The 14,847-nt window shown below is 39.3% G+C and overlaps 1 protein-coding gene across 1 annotated transcript in view; it reads right to left on the reverse strand.

The window, feature by feature from the left end:
- ca16b (carbonic anhydrase XVI b) overlaps window positions 1-13,922 on the reverse strand; it is a 277,557-nt gene extending 263,635 nt beyond the window's left edge. Inside the window, exon 1 of the mRNA XM_064965846.1 lies at window positions 13,327-13,922. Coding sequence (XP_064821918.1) covers window positions 13,327-13,411 — 85 coding nt within the window. The 5' untranslated portion in view covers window positions 13,412-13,922. The remainder of the gene's footprint in view (window positions 1-13,326) is intronic.
- Window positions 13,923-14,847: the final 925 nt, after the last annotated feature.

Genomic DNA, 14,847 nt, shown 5'->3' on the forward strand with positions numbered 1-14,847 from the left:
CATACTGGTAAACCATGAGCCTATCACAATAATTAAAACAAAATGTCAAGAAAACTGTAGGCTGAGGCCTCCCTAGTGGTGCAGTGGTCTAAGGCGTTGCATCGCAGTGCTTGAGGCATCACTACAGATCACTAGGAGACCCATGAGGCGGTGCACAATCGCCCCAGAGTCGTCTGGGTTAGGGGAGGGTTTGGCCGGACGGGATGTACTTGTCCCATCGCGCTCTAGCGACTCCTTGTGGTGGGCCGGGCGCATGCACTCTGACTTCGGTCGCCAGTTGTACGGTGTTTCCTCCGACACATTGGTGCGGCTGGCTTTCGGGTTAAGCGAGCAGTGTATCAATAAGTAATACGGCTTGGCAGGATCGTGTTTCGGAGGAAGCATTGCCTTTAAATTGTTTAACTTGGGTCAAACGTTTTGGTAGCCTTCCACAAGCTTCATACAATAAGTTGGGTGAATTTTGGCCCATTCCTTCTGACAGAGCTGGTGTAACAGAGTCAGGTTTGTAGGCCTCCTTGCTTGCACATGCTTATTTAGTTCTGCCCACAAGTTTTCTATAGGTTTGACTTTGTTGTCCTTTAGCCATTTTGCCACAACTTTGGAAGTATGCTTGGGGTCATTGTCCATTTGGAAGACCCATTTGTGACCAAGCTTTAACTTCCCGACTGATGTCTTGAAATTTTGCTTCAATATATCCACCCTTTCCCTCCCTCATGATGCCATCTATTTTGTGAAGTGCACCAGTCCCTCATGCAGCAAAGCTCACCCACAACATCATGCTGCTTGCAAGCCTCCCCTGTTTTCCTCCAAACATAACAATAGTCATTATGGCCAAACAGTCATATTTTTGTTTCATCAGACCAGAGGACATTACTCCAAAAAGTACGATCTTTGTCCCCATGTGCAGTTGCAAACCGTAGTCTGGCTTTTTTATGGCGGTTTTGGAACAGTGGCTTTATCCTTGCTGAGCAGCCTTTCAGGTTATGTCGATATAGGACTAGTTTTACTGTGAATATAGATACTTTTGTACCCGTTTCCTCCAGCATCTTCACAAAGTCCTTTGCTGTTCTTCTGGGATTGATTTTAACTTCTCGCACTAAAGTACGTTCAACTCCAGGAGAGAGAACGTGTCTCCTTCCTGAGCAGTATGATGGCTGCGTGGTCCCATGGTGTTTATACTTGCGTACTATTGTTTGTACAGATGAATGTGGTACCTTCAGGCATTTGGAAATTGCTCACAGGAATGAACCAGACTTGTGGAGGACTACAATTTTTTCTGAGGTCTTGGCTTATGTCTTTTGATTTTACCATGACGTCAAGCAAAGAGGCACCGAGTTTGAAGGTAGGCCTTGAAATACATCCACAGGTAACCTCCAACTTATGTCAATTAGCCTATCAGAAGCTTTTAAAGACATTACATAATTTTCTGGAATTTTCCAAGCTGTTTAAAAGGCACAGTCAACTTAGTGTATGTAAACTTCTGACCCACTGGAATTGTGATACAGTGAATTATAAGTGAAACAATATGTTTGTAAATAATTGTTGGGAAAATTACTTGTGTCATGCACACAGAAGATGTCCACAAATTTCTTGTTGAGTGGTTGAAAAACAAGTTTTAATGACTCCAACCTAAGTGTATGTAAACTTCCGACTTCACTGTAAGTAATGGTAAGAAGTTGCTAGTCCGTGTTGAGATTCGAACACGCAACCTTTAGGTTGCTAGTAGTTCGTGTTATATGACCAACCTCCTTACTTTGTTTGCCCTAAGTAACCCTCAGTCTTATATAACCATACCAAAAGCAACATAGCATACTATTTACTATGTTAGGTATAGTCTATTCCTTTCCCGTGCCCTTACTAGTGTGTTTTTACAGTCAGAGACAAGCACATCTTGGGTTCTCAGGATAAGACATTTACACTCATGACTTGTGTTGATGACGATGGCACTTGTGCTTGATGTTTTTAAGCTTCCAATGAGATAATTCCACAGATCTCCACTTCATTCCAACTTGCATCAGTGAAAAGTATATCCCCTCAGGTGACTGTTTGTAATGAGTACCATAACTAATAACCTCATGTTGATCATAATATATGACTTGTGTTGGGGAGGAATGCACTTAGCTACTGAACTGTGTACACTCAATGCTCGTAGCTTCCAGCAAGATCTTTTTACACTCCATTCCAACTCCCGTCTTGCATCATTGTGTGAAAGATACTGTATATCCCCTCAGGTAACCGTGTGGGGTGACTGTCGTAACTAATAACCTCATGTTGATCAGAATCTTTAATTCATCCATGTATTCAGGGGTTAGGCCTAATACATGTCCGCTGCTGTAGTCAAATTTAACAAATTAATGAGTAGCCTACAGATACTTTGAGCAATTTGAAGTCTGCTGTTGCATAAGCAATATTTATTTTAATTCAAATCAAACAAGCATAGTAGACAGAGTTGTTTTACTTGTCCAGTTCAGGGGTTCTCATCTGGCTTCAAATACAAGTTGGGTTGACCAAGGCAAGCCAAACTATTTGGGGGTGTTTCTACGAGGACTGTGATATTCCTGAAAAAAGGTGAGCCCAGGTGTCACTAAACTTCATAGCCAGTCTTTGAACAATTCATCTTTCTGGAGGGAACAGAGGGAGTTTTTCCTAGCCACTGTGCTTCTACATCTGCATTGCTTGCTCTTTTGGGGTTTTAGGCTGGGTTTCTGTATAAGCTATTGTGACATCTGCTGATATAAAAAGGGCTTTATAAATCAATTTAATAGAAATTTGATTGTGGTGATTTATGCTAACTAGTCAATCTAGTTCCAAAGACAGGGCTTGTGTGCATCTCTTTGAGCTTCCCACTGATAAAGTATGGTAAATTCTGTTTCAGCATCTCTACTAGAGGTTGACCGATTAATCGGAATGGCCGATTTTAAGTTTTCATAACAATCGGAAATCATTTGGGGCAGCAGGGTAGCCTAGTGGTTAGAGCGTTGGACCAGGAACCCGAAGGTTGTAAGTTCAAACCCCCAAGCTGACAAGGTACAAATCTGTCATTCTGCCCCTGAACAGGCAGTTAAACCACTGTTCCTAGGCCATCATGGAAAATAATAATTTGATCTTAACTGACTTGCCTAATTAAAAAAAATACATTTATTTAACTAGGCAAGTCAGTTAAGAACACATTCTTATTTTTAATGACGGCCTAGGAACGGTGGGTTAACTGCCTTGTTCAGGGGCAGAACAACAAATTTTCACCTTGTCAGCTCGGCGAACCAATCTTGCAACCTTACAGTTAACTAGTCCAACGCAATAACGACCTGCCTCTCTCTCGTTGCACTCCACAAGGAGACTGCCTGTTACACGAATGCAGTAAGCCAAGGTAAGTTGCTAGCTAGCATTAAACTTATCTTATAAAAAACAATCAATCATAATCACTAGTTAAAGGTTGGTTGATGATATTACTAGATATTATCTAGCATGTCCTGCGTTCCATATAATCTGACTGAGCATACAAGCATACAAGTATCTGACTGAGCGGAAGTAGACAGAAGCAGGCGCGTAAACATTCATTCAAACAGCACTTTCGTGCGTTTTGCCAGCAGCACTTCGTTGGGCGTCAAGCATTGCGCTGTTTATGACTTCAAGCCTATCAACTCCCGAGATGAGGCTGGTGCAACCGAAGTGAAATGGCTAGCTAGTTAGCGCGCTAACAGCGTTTCAAACGTCACTCGCTCTGAGCCTTCTAGTGGTTGTTCCCCTTGCTCTGCATGGGTAATGCTGCTTCGATGGTGGCTGTTGTCGTTGTGTTGCTGGTTTGAGCCCAGAGAGGAGCGAGGAGAGGGACAGAAGCTATGCTGTTACACTGGCAATACTAAAGTGCCTATAAGAACATCCAATAGTCAAAAGGTTAATGAAATACAAATGGTATAGAGGGAAAGAGTCCTATAATTCCTATAATAACTACAACCTAAAACGTCTTACCTGGGAATATTGAAGATTCATGTTAAAAGGAACCACCAGCTTTCATATGTTGTCATGTTCTGAGCAAGGAACTGAAACGTTAGCTTTCTTACATAGCACATATTGCACTTCTACTTTCTTCTCCAACACTTTGTTTTTGCATTATTTAAACCAAATTGAACATGTTTCATTATTTACTTGAGGCTAAATTGATTTTATTGATGCATTATATTAAGTTAAAATAAGTGTTCATTCAGTATTGTTGTAATTGTCATTATTACAACAACAAAAAAACCTACAAAAAAATTGTCCGATTGATCGGTATCGGCTTTTTTGGTCCTCCAATAATCAGTATCGGTGTTGAAAAATCATAATCGGTGGACCTCTAATCTCTACCCATTAGGCTTTTTACGATAGGCAGTAATGTCAAGCACCCTATTCAAAGTACAGTATCCAACATGTCCCCAACAAAATGTAACATGAGAAAATAACCAACCAATCGCCAATAGAAAAATGTGTATTTTGATCAATGTGTCCAATTACTTTTAATACCTCAGTCTTATTGATCCCCTTGGCTTTCAATTAAATGATTAACTCTCAATATGAGAGGTCAGGGATAGGAGAGAGAGAGAGGCAGAGACGGGCTGGGAGGAAGAACGATCCCTTTCTGATTTCATTATATTGGCAGCCACTCAATCACTATGGAGCTTAGGCCTCATTAGGCATGAGGGAAGCAACCACTCCAAAGAATGAAATACACATTCATGCATTACACAAACAATGACTGCAGGCTGTATACAAGAGCTTCTTCATTTTAATAAAGGATCAGACCTTTTTTTTTAACATTTTCACCTAAAATTATATACCTAAATCTAACTGCCTTTAGCTCAGGACCTGAAGCAAGAATATGCATATTCTTGATACCATTTGAAAGGAAACTGAAGTTTGCGGAAATGTGAAATTAATGTAGGAGAATATAACACATTAGATCTGGTAAAAGATAATGAAAACCAAAAAAACATGTGTTTCAAAAGGGTTCAAACTGTAGAACCCAGTTCCTACATTTGAATATAAAAATAGATTTTATCACACAAAACTGTTACATTTTTTCTCTGGGACCCTCAGGATGACAAATCAGAGCAAGATTGCTGAATGTAAGTACATCATTTACCTTCAGAGGTTTATCAAACCAGTTACCGTGATAAGTTTGTTGTTGTGCATTCTTCTCAAACAATAGCATGGTATTTTGTCACTGTAATAGCTACTGTAAATTGGACAGTGCAGGTAGATTAACAATAATTGACCTTTCTGACCATTTAAGACATATCTATGTCCTGTAAAATTTGCTGTTACTTACGTCGTCATTCTAGTCACATTAGCAACAACCGTCCCGGGAATAGGGACACCGATCCCATAGATCCTTACTGTGTGTGTGTGTGTGTGTGCAGAGGCTTTTTGCAGTCTATTCTAAGTCTGTCAGACTGACACTTCATATCAAAACACTTTGTATATACAGGTTCAACCTTTCCCTGTCAGCAACTAATAGGATAGAGAACACAACCATTTAAGGAGAAACACACACACACACACACACTCATGGGACGGAGAGCACACGCAGACACGTAGCCGTGCACATACACACAAACACTTCAATGTCTTACACACAGCCAAGACACGAACACGCAATACCAGGTTATTTGATGTATACTATACATTACAAAGCACGCTTATTGAATTTCCAAATCTCCTCAAATATCACTTTCTCATGCGATTTTAAATAAGAAACTCTCATGTAAAAATATAGCAATGGAACACAAACAGAATTCCAATACAAAGGACAATCATGTCATCGAAAAACGGTAAGCGCTATCCGGTATACTTGGGACGTCCCTACCATAAACCCTAACCCCAACAATATTCAATTGAACCTTCAATGGGGTAGGGTCATCAAGGATCCCGGATAACACGGACCATCGGAAAACCCAACAAGACTCCATTTTGTTCTAGTCTCCTTAAAAACAATGAGTGGGAAACGGATTCGGTGTTGAGGGTTACATTATCAGAAAGGCACTTCACTAATTTGGAGGCTTCTAAACACAGCCAAGGGACTTTTGCATCCCAGGACAAAATAGGGTAGATCAAATGAACAGGGACAAAACAGTGGTAACCTACCTGACAAAAGCCAAATATAACATGTGCCTTTTCACTTCAGACATGAAATACAAGTACTGTACATGACTGGCCCCTTGATTTGTATTTGTTTCAGTATTTTGAAAACCTTACTTTTTGCTTTCTCATCCGTACAGAGAGGAATTTGGATTACCGTGAATACTAAATCCTCCAAATCCTTCAATCACTCCATTGTTTGACGTGAGGGAAAGCAAAACAACTAGTGAAGGACCATAGACATGAGCACTGCCTTGTTTAAACATGGGACGAAATACTGTAGTTTGGTTTCAGCATTGCTATAATAATAAATAGTAATAATATTATAGTGACAAAGATCATACCTTTCAAAACCAAATCAATAGAAGGGTTACTGAGTTAGAATACGTTGATAGAGCAAGAGAAAACGGATTTTGCAGGGGAAGGCAATACAGTAGCAGAAGGGAAAACATCATCACTGACAAGAATGTGCCTCTTTCGGAGTCGGTTTGAAGTGCTGTGTGAGATCTCCAAATAGCATTCCATCACAACAACACATTCGGTAAAATACAGCTGACACACATTGGAAATTAAAACATGAACATTACCCATTTGGGATATACCCACAATAACAGGACACAAATGATACGGGCACTGTGAATTTCAAATTCCAAGGGACATCTAGAGTGATTCAATGATGGCAACAAAAGCACATGTAAACATTGTTTTTAAAGGATCAGTCAATAGACAACATGAGGAGACCGAGAAAGGGAAGGATGTATATTAGGTAAACCCCTGCCAGAGAATGAACTCTCTATACCTCCCTCTCCCCAGCCCAGCCCAGGCTACTGACTCCTCAGCCGTAAGTACAGCTGACTTGACAGCTCATGTCAGGGAGAGATTGTTTAAGAGAAGGATGGCAGGATGGAGGAGGGGATGGAGGGATGGAGGACAGTTATTGATATGGTTGAGTCCTTGAGTGCAGCGGTATTCGTCCTTTGGTGACAGTGCCTCATTACCTGGACATTCATCACGGTTCTAATAAAGCTACAGGAGGAGAGTGGATGGAACACAGAGTATGTTTTCCTGGCTACAGTATGCCTCTACTCTCTCCCCGTCATTGGAGGTCTGAGGGGTATTCTACAAAGCAGGATCAATGGGTTAGCCAGCCAACTTGCCTAAATATTCTTAAATAACTTCATATTCTTTTTGAAAGATAAGCTTGGAATTGGTATGGTCTTATATCCTCAACAAACAAAAAAACATATCTAAGTTAAGCTTTCTTAATGACCCAGACACTTAATAGTTATTTCTGGTTAATCATTGATCCTCCTTTGTAGTATACCCCTCTGGACCTCTGTATACTGTACTAGAGTACGAGTGCTGGATGATCTAGGATCAGTTGGGCCTTTTAGATCATCATGAATCAGATTATATGGACTTGGGGATCAGGACTCCTATTCTGAGACACTTTATGAATACTGTATTTGATGTGAATGTGTCCTAGACAGTACCAGAATAATCCTGTTTTTCTTCCTTATCTCTGTAGCTTGGGTGCTGATTGGACAGGTGATGAGATGTGGTGCAAACCAGATGTGACCTGGGGGATAAGGTGATCATCATGACCAGGGTTGGGGAGTAATTGATTACATAAAATAATATTAAAATAAATACTAAATCAGTCACATTACCAGCAAAAATATTGTAATCAGATTACTGATAATTACTTCTTGGATGGATTTCAGAAAGGATGTTTGCACTATTTTTTTTTTAAATTCTCAATTACATTTAATTCAGCATTGACAAAAGTTCAAATTTGGTCCACCTGAGTGAATCTGACCACAAGTCAGAGGCCACCATGATGACACATGTGTAATGGATCAGTTTTGTCTTCTAATGCCTCTTAATGGGAAAGTAATACAACAACAAAAAATAATGAAAGTAAATCAGATTACGTTAACTCAAGTTTGGGTAATCAAAATATTATATTTTTTCCCCACAAAAAGGCTTTATTACGGACAGAAATACTCCTCAGTTTCATCAGCTGTCCGGGTGGCTGGCCTCAGACCATCCCGTAGATGAAGAAGCCGGATGTGGAGGTTCTGGGCTGGCATGGTTACACGTGGTCTGCGGTTGTGAGGCCGGTTGGACGTACTGACAAATGATCTAGAACGACATTGGAGGCGGCTTATGGTAGAGAAATTAACATTCAATTCTCTGGCAACAGCTCTGTTGGACATTCCTGCATTCAGCATGCCAATTGCACGCTCCCTCATTTGTGGCATTGTATTGTGTGACAAAACTGCACATTTGAGTGGCATTTTATTGTCCCCTCAACTTGGTGCACCAGTGTAATGATCATGATATTTAATCAGTTTCTCAATATGCCACACCTGTCAGGTGGATGGATTATTTTGGCAAATAAGAAATGCTTACTAACAGGGTGTAAACAAATTAGTGCACAGAATTTGAGAGAAATAAGCTTTTTGTGCACATGGAGCATTTCTGGGATCTTTTATTTCAGCTCATGAAACATGGGACCAACACTTTATAGATGCGGTAAAGAGATCAATGGTACGCAGACCATGGGAGCTGGAAGAAGCACGCCAGAGTTGCCCGCATTCAACAAATCTGATCTAACAAAGTGGATATTCATCAAATCTGTCATGATTTACTTATTGTAACTGGACCAATTTGAAAATATTTGGTTGTTTTTGCTGCATAACATTTAGAAGTTGTCCCTTTTCAGGTTTAGAAGTGGTAACAAGCTGGTAGCATAGCTAGGATACAGAAATAGGTGGTGGTATTCAAAGTCGTTTTTAACTGTAATGCAGTTGATTGGTGACGATGTCATGAACATGTAATGGGGTTGACCTCCAAACAATAACGATACTCCAATTTTTAACTCAACATAGTTTGAAATACACACATAAACAATAGCCTAAAAATGTAAGAACATTTTTCTGAGGGGCAATGAGGAGATCCTGGATCTTTCCCCCATGCATTTCCATGGCACTTTCATTGTTAGATTCCTCTCTTTACCGTATGCATCTCTAATCTCTCGGTCTAAGGAACAGCTCCTCTAGGACCCACGCGACAACCACAATGGAAAACTATTACAGGATTGACTATTGAATCTCAATGTGACTGCTACGGAGGACAGCAAAGAGGAGCTGAGTTGAACTCAGGAGTTCAGCTGTGCAGAGAACAGGCCAATGCATTAATAACATTATTTGCAATATTATAACAATGTAGCTAATAAGCCGACTTGCATGTTTCATTGACAGTTCACTTTCCATCAAGGTCATCAGAATGATACACGGTCTAATCTAGAAACCACAAGTTGCAACAATGTAATGTCATGAGTACATCCCCTTGAATTGCTCCATGAAGTGGTTGTGTACAGGAGAATGTTGCTTTTTGAGAACCACCTTTTCTTAAGTATGTAATTGGTGTGTTAATTGTTTTTGAGAGACCACAACCAGCAAATAATTTCCTCATCCTCGTTGTGCAGTACAGGGGGTCTGAAAAAAACATGAAGAAACATTCCAAAAAAAACACCCAAGTAAGTATTTTTATAAACGGAAAAGCTCTCAGTATAGTGATGCAGGTCTTTATATGTTGTACACATTAAATTGTGTCATTCCGAACTTTATCCACAACGATATTTTCAATTTTGTTTCTACTTGAGCTATACCTTTCCGTCCATTACAGAAGCAGGCTACACAGTTATGGGGGGAAGCTCCAGGATGTATTTTGTTCATGTCTTTTCAGAGCCCACATACCGCACAAAAACGATGAGGAAGTGATTCACTGGTTGGGGTAAATTTCTCAAAAACAAGTGAAATTGCTATAAAAAAAATAGTACCCTTCTAAAAAAAAAAACTCTGGTGTTTATATGGTGTGGACCTCATTGGACAATACTGGGCCGACCTAATCCTGCCTCCCACTAACTTTGCAACCTCAATGGACAGTATTCCGCCTGCAAATCAACATTGTCCATCACAATTGGTTGTTGCAGGTCAGTTCCCGACTTCCCGTAGTTGCATGCATGGTCTCAGACTAGTATGGCAAACGAGCAAGCTAATGTGATAATGTAATTTTATACAATGGAAAAGTTAGTTATATGTTTGCATCAAATGTCCTACTACCTTGAAAGTTGTGTATTGATTATATATAGCATTTGCCTATGCAATGAATGATGGCAATCAACTGCAGTGTTGGATTATTACCCCATATCATGGAATACCTGTGTAAACATGTATATGGACAAAAGGTGGACACATGGAATTACTTGATTTGGATGGATGGTCAACACAAACAGAAAAGTAGGCCGATATTTTGCATTTCTTGAACACATCAATGTGTGTGTTGTGTCATGATGGGCGATGGACACGCGGCTGGTAAGAACCTTAAGAACCTTATAGCATACTTTGCAATATATTCCAAAATTGACCAGCGACACAATTTAGGAGCTAAACGTTGCCAGCGCAGTTTTTCTGATTGGGTTGACAGTTATTTTCTAAATATATTTGTGTGGCTACAACGCCATCTTTAGCGCACAACATTTTCTGTTTTGTAGATAAAATGTATTGAAAAAGAGAAATTAAAAGTTTCTACCAAGGTCTAATAGCTCTAACTTCTTATTTCGGGTGCATTCTAACTTCTGATGTATGGATTTGATCCGACGGGTTCAATATATTTTCGCTGTTATCAAAATAGCTAACGTTAAGTGCATGCAGCCAATGAACACACTTGCTTCAGAGGTCACATTCACTACATGACAGGAACGAGCGCATAATCTCACGCCGTAAATTAAAGTAGGTTATAATGTAAGGATTCTGTGGCTTTTTCCGCTGAGAGAGGACGGTGTAGATCGTTCATTTTGCATGTATGAGCCATACATTGACACGTCGAGTCCAAAACGTGAAGTTTAAAAAACAACGAGGTAGGCTAGTTCTTTAAAGGCTATATGCTCTCAAACATGCCATTTTTTTGTGTTTTGCACTCAGAATTATAGCCTAGCCTATCAAAGTGCTAGGCTCTGATGATCCATTAAAATCTTGGCTCTGGATGGCCATGCGCAGTGACCGCGAGAATTTAGGAGATGTGATCCCTCCTCCTCTCTGTGGTTCCAGTCCTGCTGTTACATCACTGCATGTCTGTGTATCAGACCTGCCAAAGTACCGGACAGACACCGCCACCCTGTCATACCTTCTGTGGGCTACATGCGCCAAGCATCCCGCAGATACTGCTCAGTTCCTTTACTGAAACCATTTCATAACCTAATATTTCCCATGGGTGGTTACGACAACATGAATGACTCAGTCTTCTATATTGAAACTAATGTCAATCTTTTCATTTCATCCCACGTTGAAATTTCTGCCAATTTTAGCAAAGTCACATGAGTGATTCATCAAAACAAATACCATTATTTGGGGATTTTCACCAAATGTAATCCATAGAATTCCTTTGCAGGGAGGATGGTTAATGATATTAAGAAATAATTCAACAAAGTCTGCATATTTATGTCATTTTGGCATTACCCGGGCCTCCTTAAGACTGCATAATGTTTCATCTGTAGATGCTACAAATAAAATGTATTGTCATATGAAGCTTTAAAACTTGCTGTGCAATGAGTAGTTTTTTTATTACAGTTCTTTATGAATATTGAAAAATATAAAACATTAATATTGAAAATATACCATTGTTGATTTGGCAAACATTTTAATATATTGTTGAACATAATATACTCACTCTATGGGCATATGAAAGTTCCAGAATGGGATCTCCGCTAGTTTTAAATTTAGGGCCCATTTTATAGAGTAATTTGCATTGTAGGCAATGTAACCAATCACATCCCTCCATTTACTTGTCTCATTGAACATTCTACCAATCACCAGCAGCTGGAAGACCATTTAAAATCCATTTTCACATTCACTCTGATGGTAATGCTTACAAATTGGATCATAACTCTAAAATTAGCAGAGATCCCCTCTCTGGAACTTTGATATGCCCGTACAACAGGGATCATCAACTAGATTCAGCTGTGGGATGATTGTTTCTTGAGCGGATGGTTGGGGGGCCGGAACATAATTACAAATAATTTGTAGACTGCAAATTGACCACAAGAAACCCAAGCAGATATAATGTTTGACTAAAGCGTAATCATTTTAAACCTTGCTTACATTTGTATATGATCACGTGTCTCTCTATTAGGCATAGGAATACTTGGTAACAGATTCTTAAATTAAAATCACAAAGAGCTGATTTCCTGGTGCTTTTACAGTCTTACGTCCAACAATGAAATTAAATAAGCAAAATCTTGAGGGGCCAAAATCAAACCACTTGCGGGCAGAATGCCACCAGTTGGGGAACCCTGCCGTAGAATATATTATGTTTAACAATATATATATTTTTAATTGCCAAATCAAAAAATAGATTTTCATGAATGTAAAAAAAAAAAAGTTATTGAAATCAAAATACTACTCATATTACAGAGCAAGAGGTAAAGATTCATATGACACCAATGTTTGCTTTGTAGCACCTACAGATGTAGTCTGAAATACACAATTCATTGGTATATACAGCCTGAAAGTAATCCCTGCAAAATCCTGTAAATGTTCCTTTCAAGACAAAATGTTGAATAACTGACATTTAAACTTACTCTACTGGTTGGTTGTCTTTGTGGTTCACCGGTAGAGTAATTTGAGACAAAATATCCACAGGAAAGTATTTTTTCCCCAACTATTTAGACACCAGTCCATAATGTTTCATCTGTAGTAGTCTGATTAATCAGGCTGTAATACATCATTAATACACAATTCATTTATGACATGTTTATCCAAAATGTCAAAAATATGGCAATTTTGATAAATTATTTCTCAATTAGATACAAATGTCAAATATATGTCAACACTCCTTGCTGCAAATGACTATACTATGGATTACATTTCATGAAAACCCCCAAAATCATGGTATTTTTTGGTCTGGGTTTCGTGAGGAATCACTTATGTATGTAGGATGAATATCTCATCTTCCATGCGGCAGTAGCTAGCAGCAGCAAGTCTTCTCGTCCTGTTATCTTTTCGTGATCAGAGCAAAATTGGAAATGTTATTTCTCTGGTCTTGATTTTAATACAAATATTAGATGAACATTGTTGCCTATATAAGCACGACACACACTGCAGTGAACAAACAGTTTACAATATTGCAAACAATGCAACGACTTACCAGGATGACAGTCGGTAAACACGGCCAAGGCTGAACAAATTATGGATAAGGTCCACCAGTGACTCGGTTCCAGTATTCTCCGCATGTCAAAATACTCATCGAGAGCAACAAGAAGGCAACGGGTGACAAAGTTTGAGGTCTACAAAATTACATAAACTTGATTGTAGAAAACAGACGTTAGCACATAGGGCGCAAACCCAACTGTAGTGTCAGATGGAGTGTAGTTTGATGGCAATTCACTTGAAGCCAATTAAGCATCTGTTTCAAGGAATATCTATGGCTGTGAACCGCAGAAAAATAGTTTTGTCACAGTCGGCCACATGCATCCAAGCTTTCTTTCTACATTCCCAAAGTGAATCATAGAGGTGAAAGTCAACGAGCCCGACTCAATTTCGTCAACTTGAGGGAAAAAAAATGGTCGAAGAATAGGCTACTGATTATGTTCGTCCATTCAGCGGCGACCCGCGGCGCCACTTATGAATGTAGAGAGAATGTTGCAAATGCAGTGCTGGAAGCGTTCCGTCACAGACTTTCTACACGTACCGAACTGTCTTTGGTTCCATTCTTCCATCCAGGAAGTAGCGGCATGCATGTGAGTGTTCTGGCGGACGGTGTAGAATACAGCGAGCTGCATGGGGCGGGAGGTAAAAATCTGAGCTCAGGACGCTGGATCCTAGCGCCGAAGGCAAGCTTTAACGCTCTAAAAAGCCGACAACAGCACCAACACATTGTGTCAAGTTTTTATATTTCACTACAACATAAAACAGGCTCTGTCAGTTGAGTGGGTGATTATATAAATCTATCTAACAAACATATGCCTGTTTAGGATAATTTCAATTATGTCCATAAGTTGCTTGTTGTCTATGCTACATATCCATAACGGACATGGGGTTGTCAGTAGTTTTGAATAAAAAAATATTTTTTTAAAACGTTATTTATGGACATATTTGGCTTTAGGCTAGAATCTGAACACAGTGCGTTATTTATTCCACCTACTAATGTATGCTACTTGTAGACTGCGTTTATCCAGGCATCCCAATTCTCAGTGAGGTATAGAACTTAAGTTAAAATACTTTAAAGTATTAAGATAGTTTTTTGGGGGTATCTGTACTTTACATTTATATTTTTGACTACTTTTACTTTTACTTCACGACATTCCTTGAAGAAAATATTGTACTTTTTTCTCCAAACATTTTCCTTGACACCCCAAAGTATTCGTTACATTTTGAATGCTTAGCAGGACAGGAAAATGGTCCAATTCACGCACGTATCAACAGAACATCCCTGGTCATCCCTACTGCTTCTGATCTGGTGAACTCACTAAACTCCCTAAGCACACATGCTTCGTTTGTAAATTATGTCTGAATATTGGAGTGTGCCCCTAGCTATCTGTAGATTTCTTTTTAAACATGACAATGGTGCCGTCTTATTTGCATAATATGAGGAATTTTAAATGGTTTATACTTTTACTTTTGATACTTAACTATATTGTAGCAATTACATTTACTTTTGATAAATATA

Source organism: Oncorhynchus masou, chromosome 5, assembly GCF_036934945.1.
Source record: "Oncorhynchus masou masou isolate Uvic2021 chromosome 5, UVic_Omas_1.1, whole genome shotgun sequence".
NCBI classification, from domain to species: Eukaryota; Metazoa; Chordata; class Actinopteri; order Salmoniformes; family Salmonidae; genus Oncorhynchus; species Oncorhynchus masou.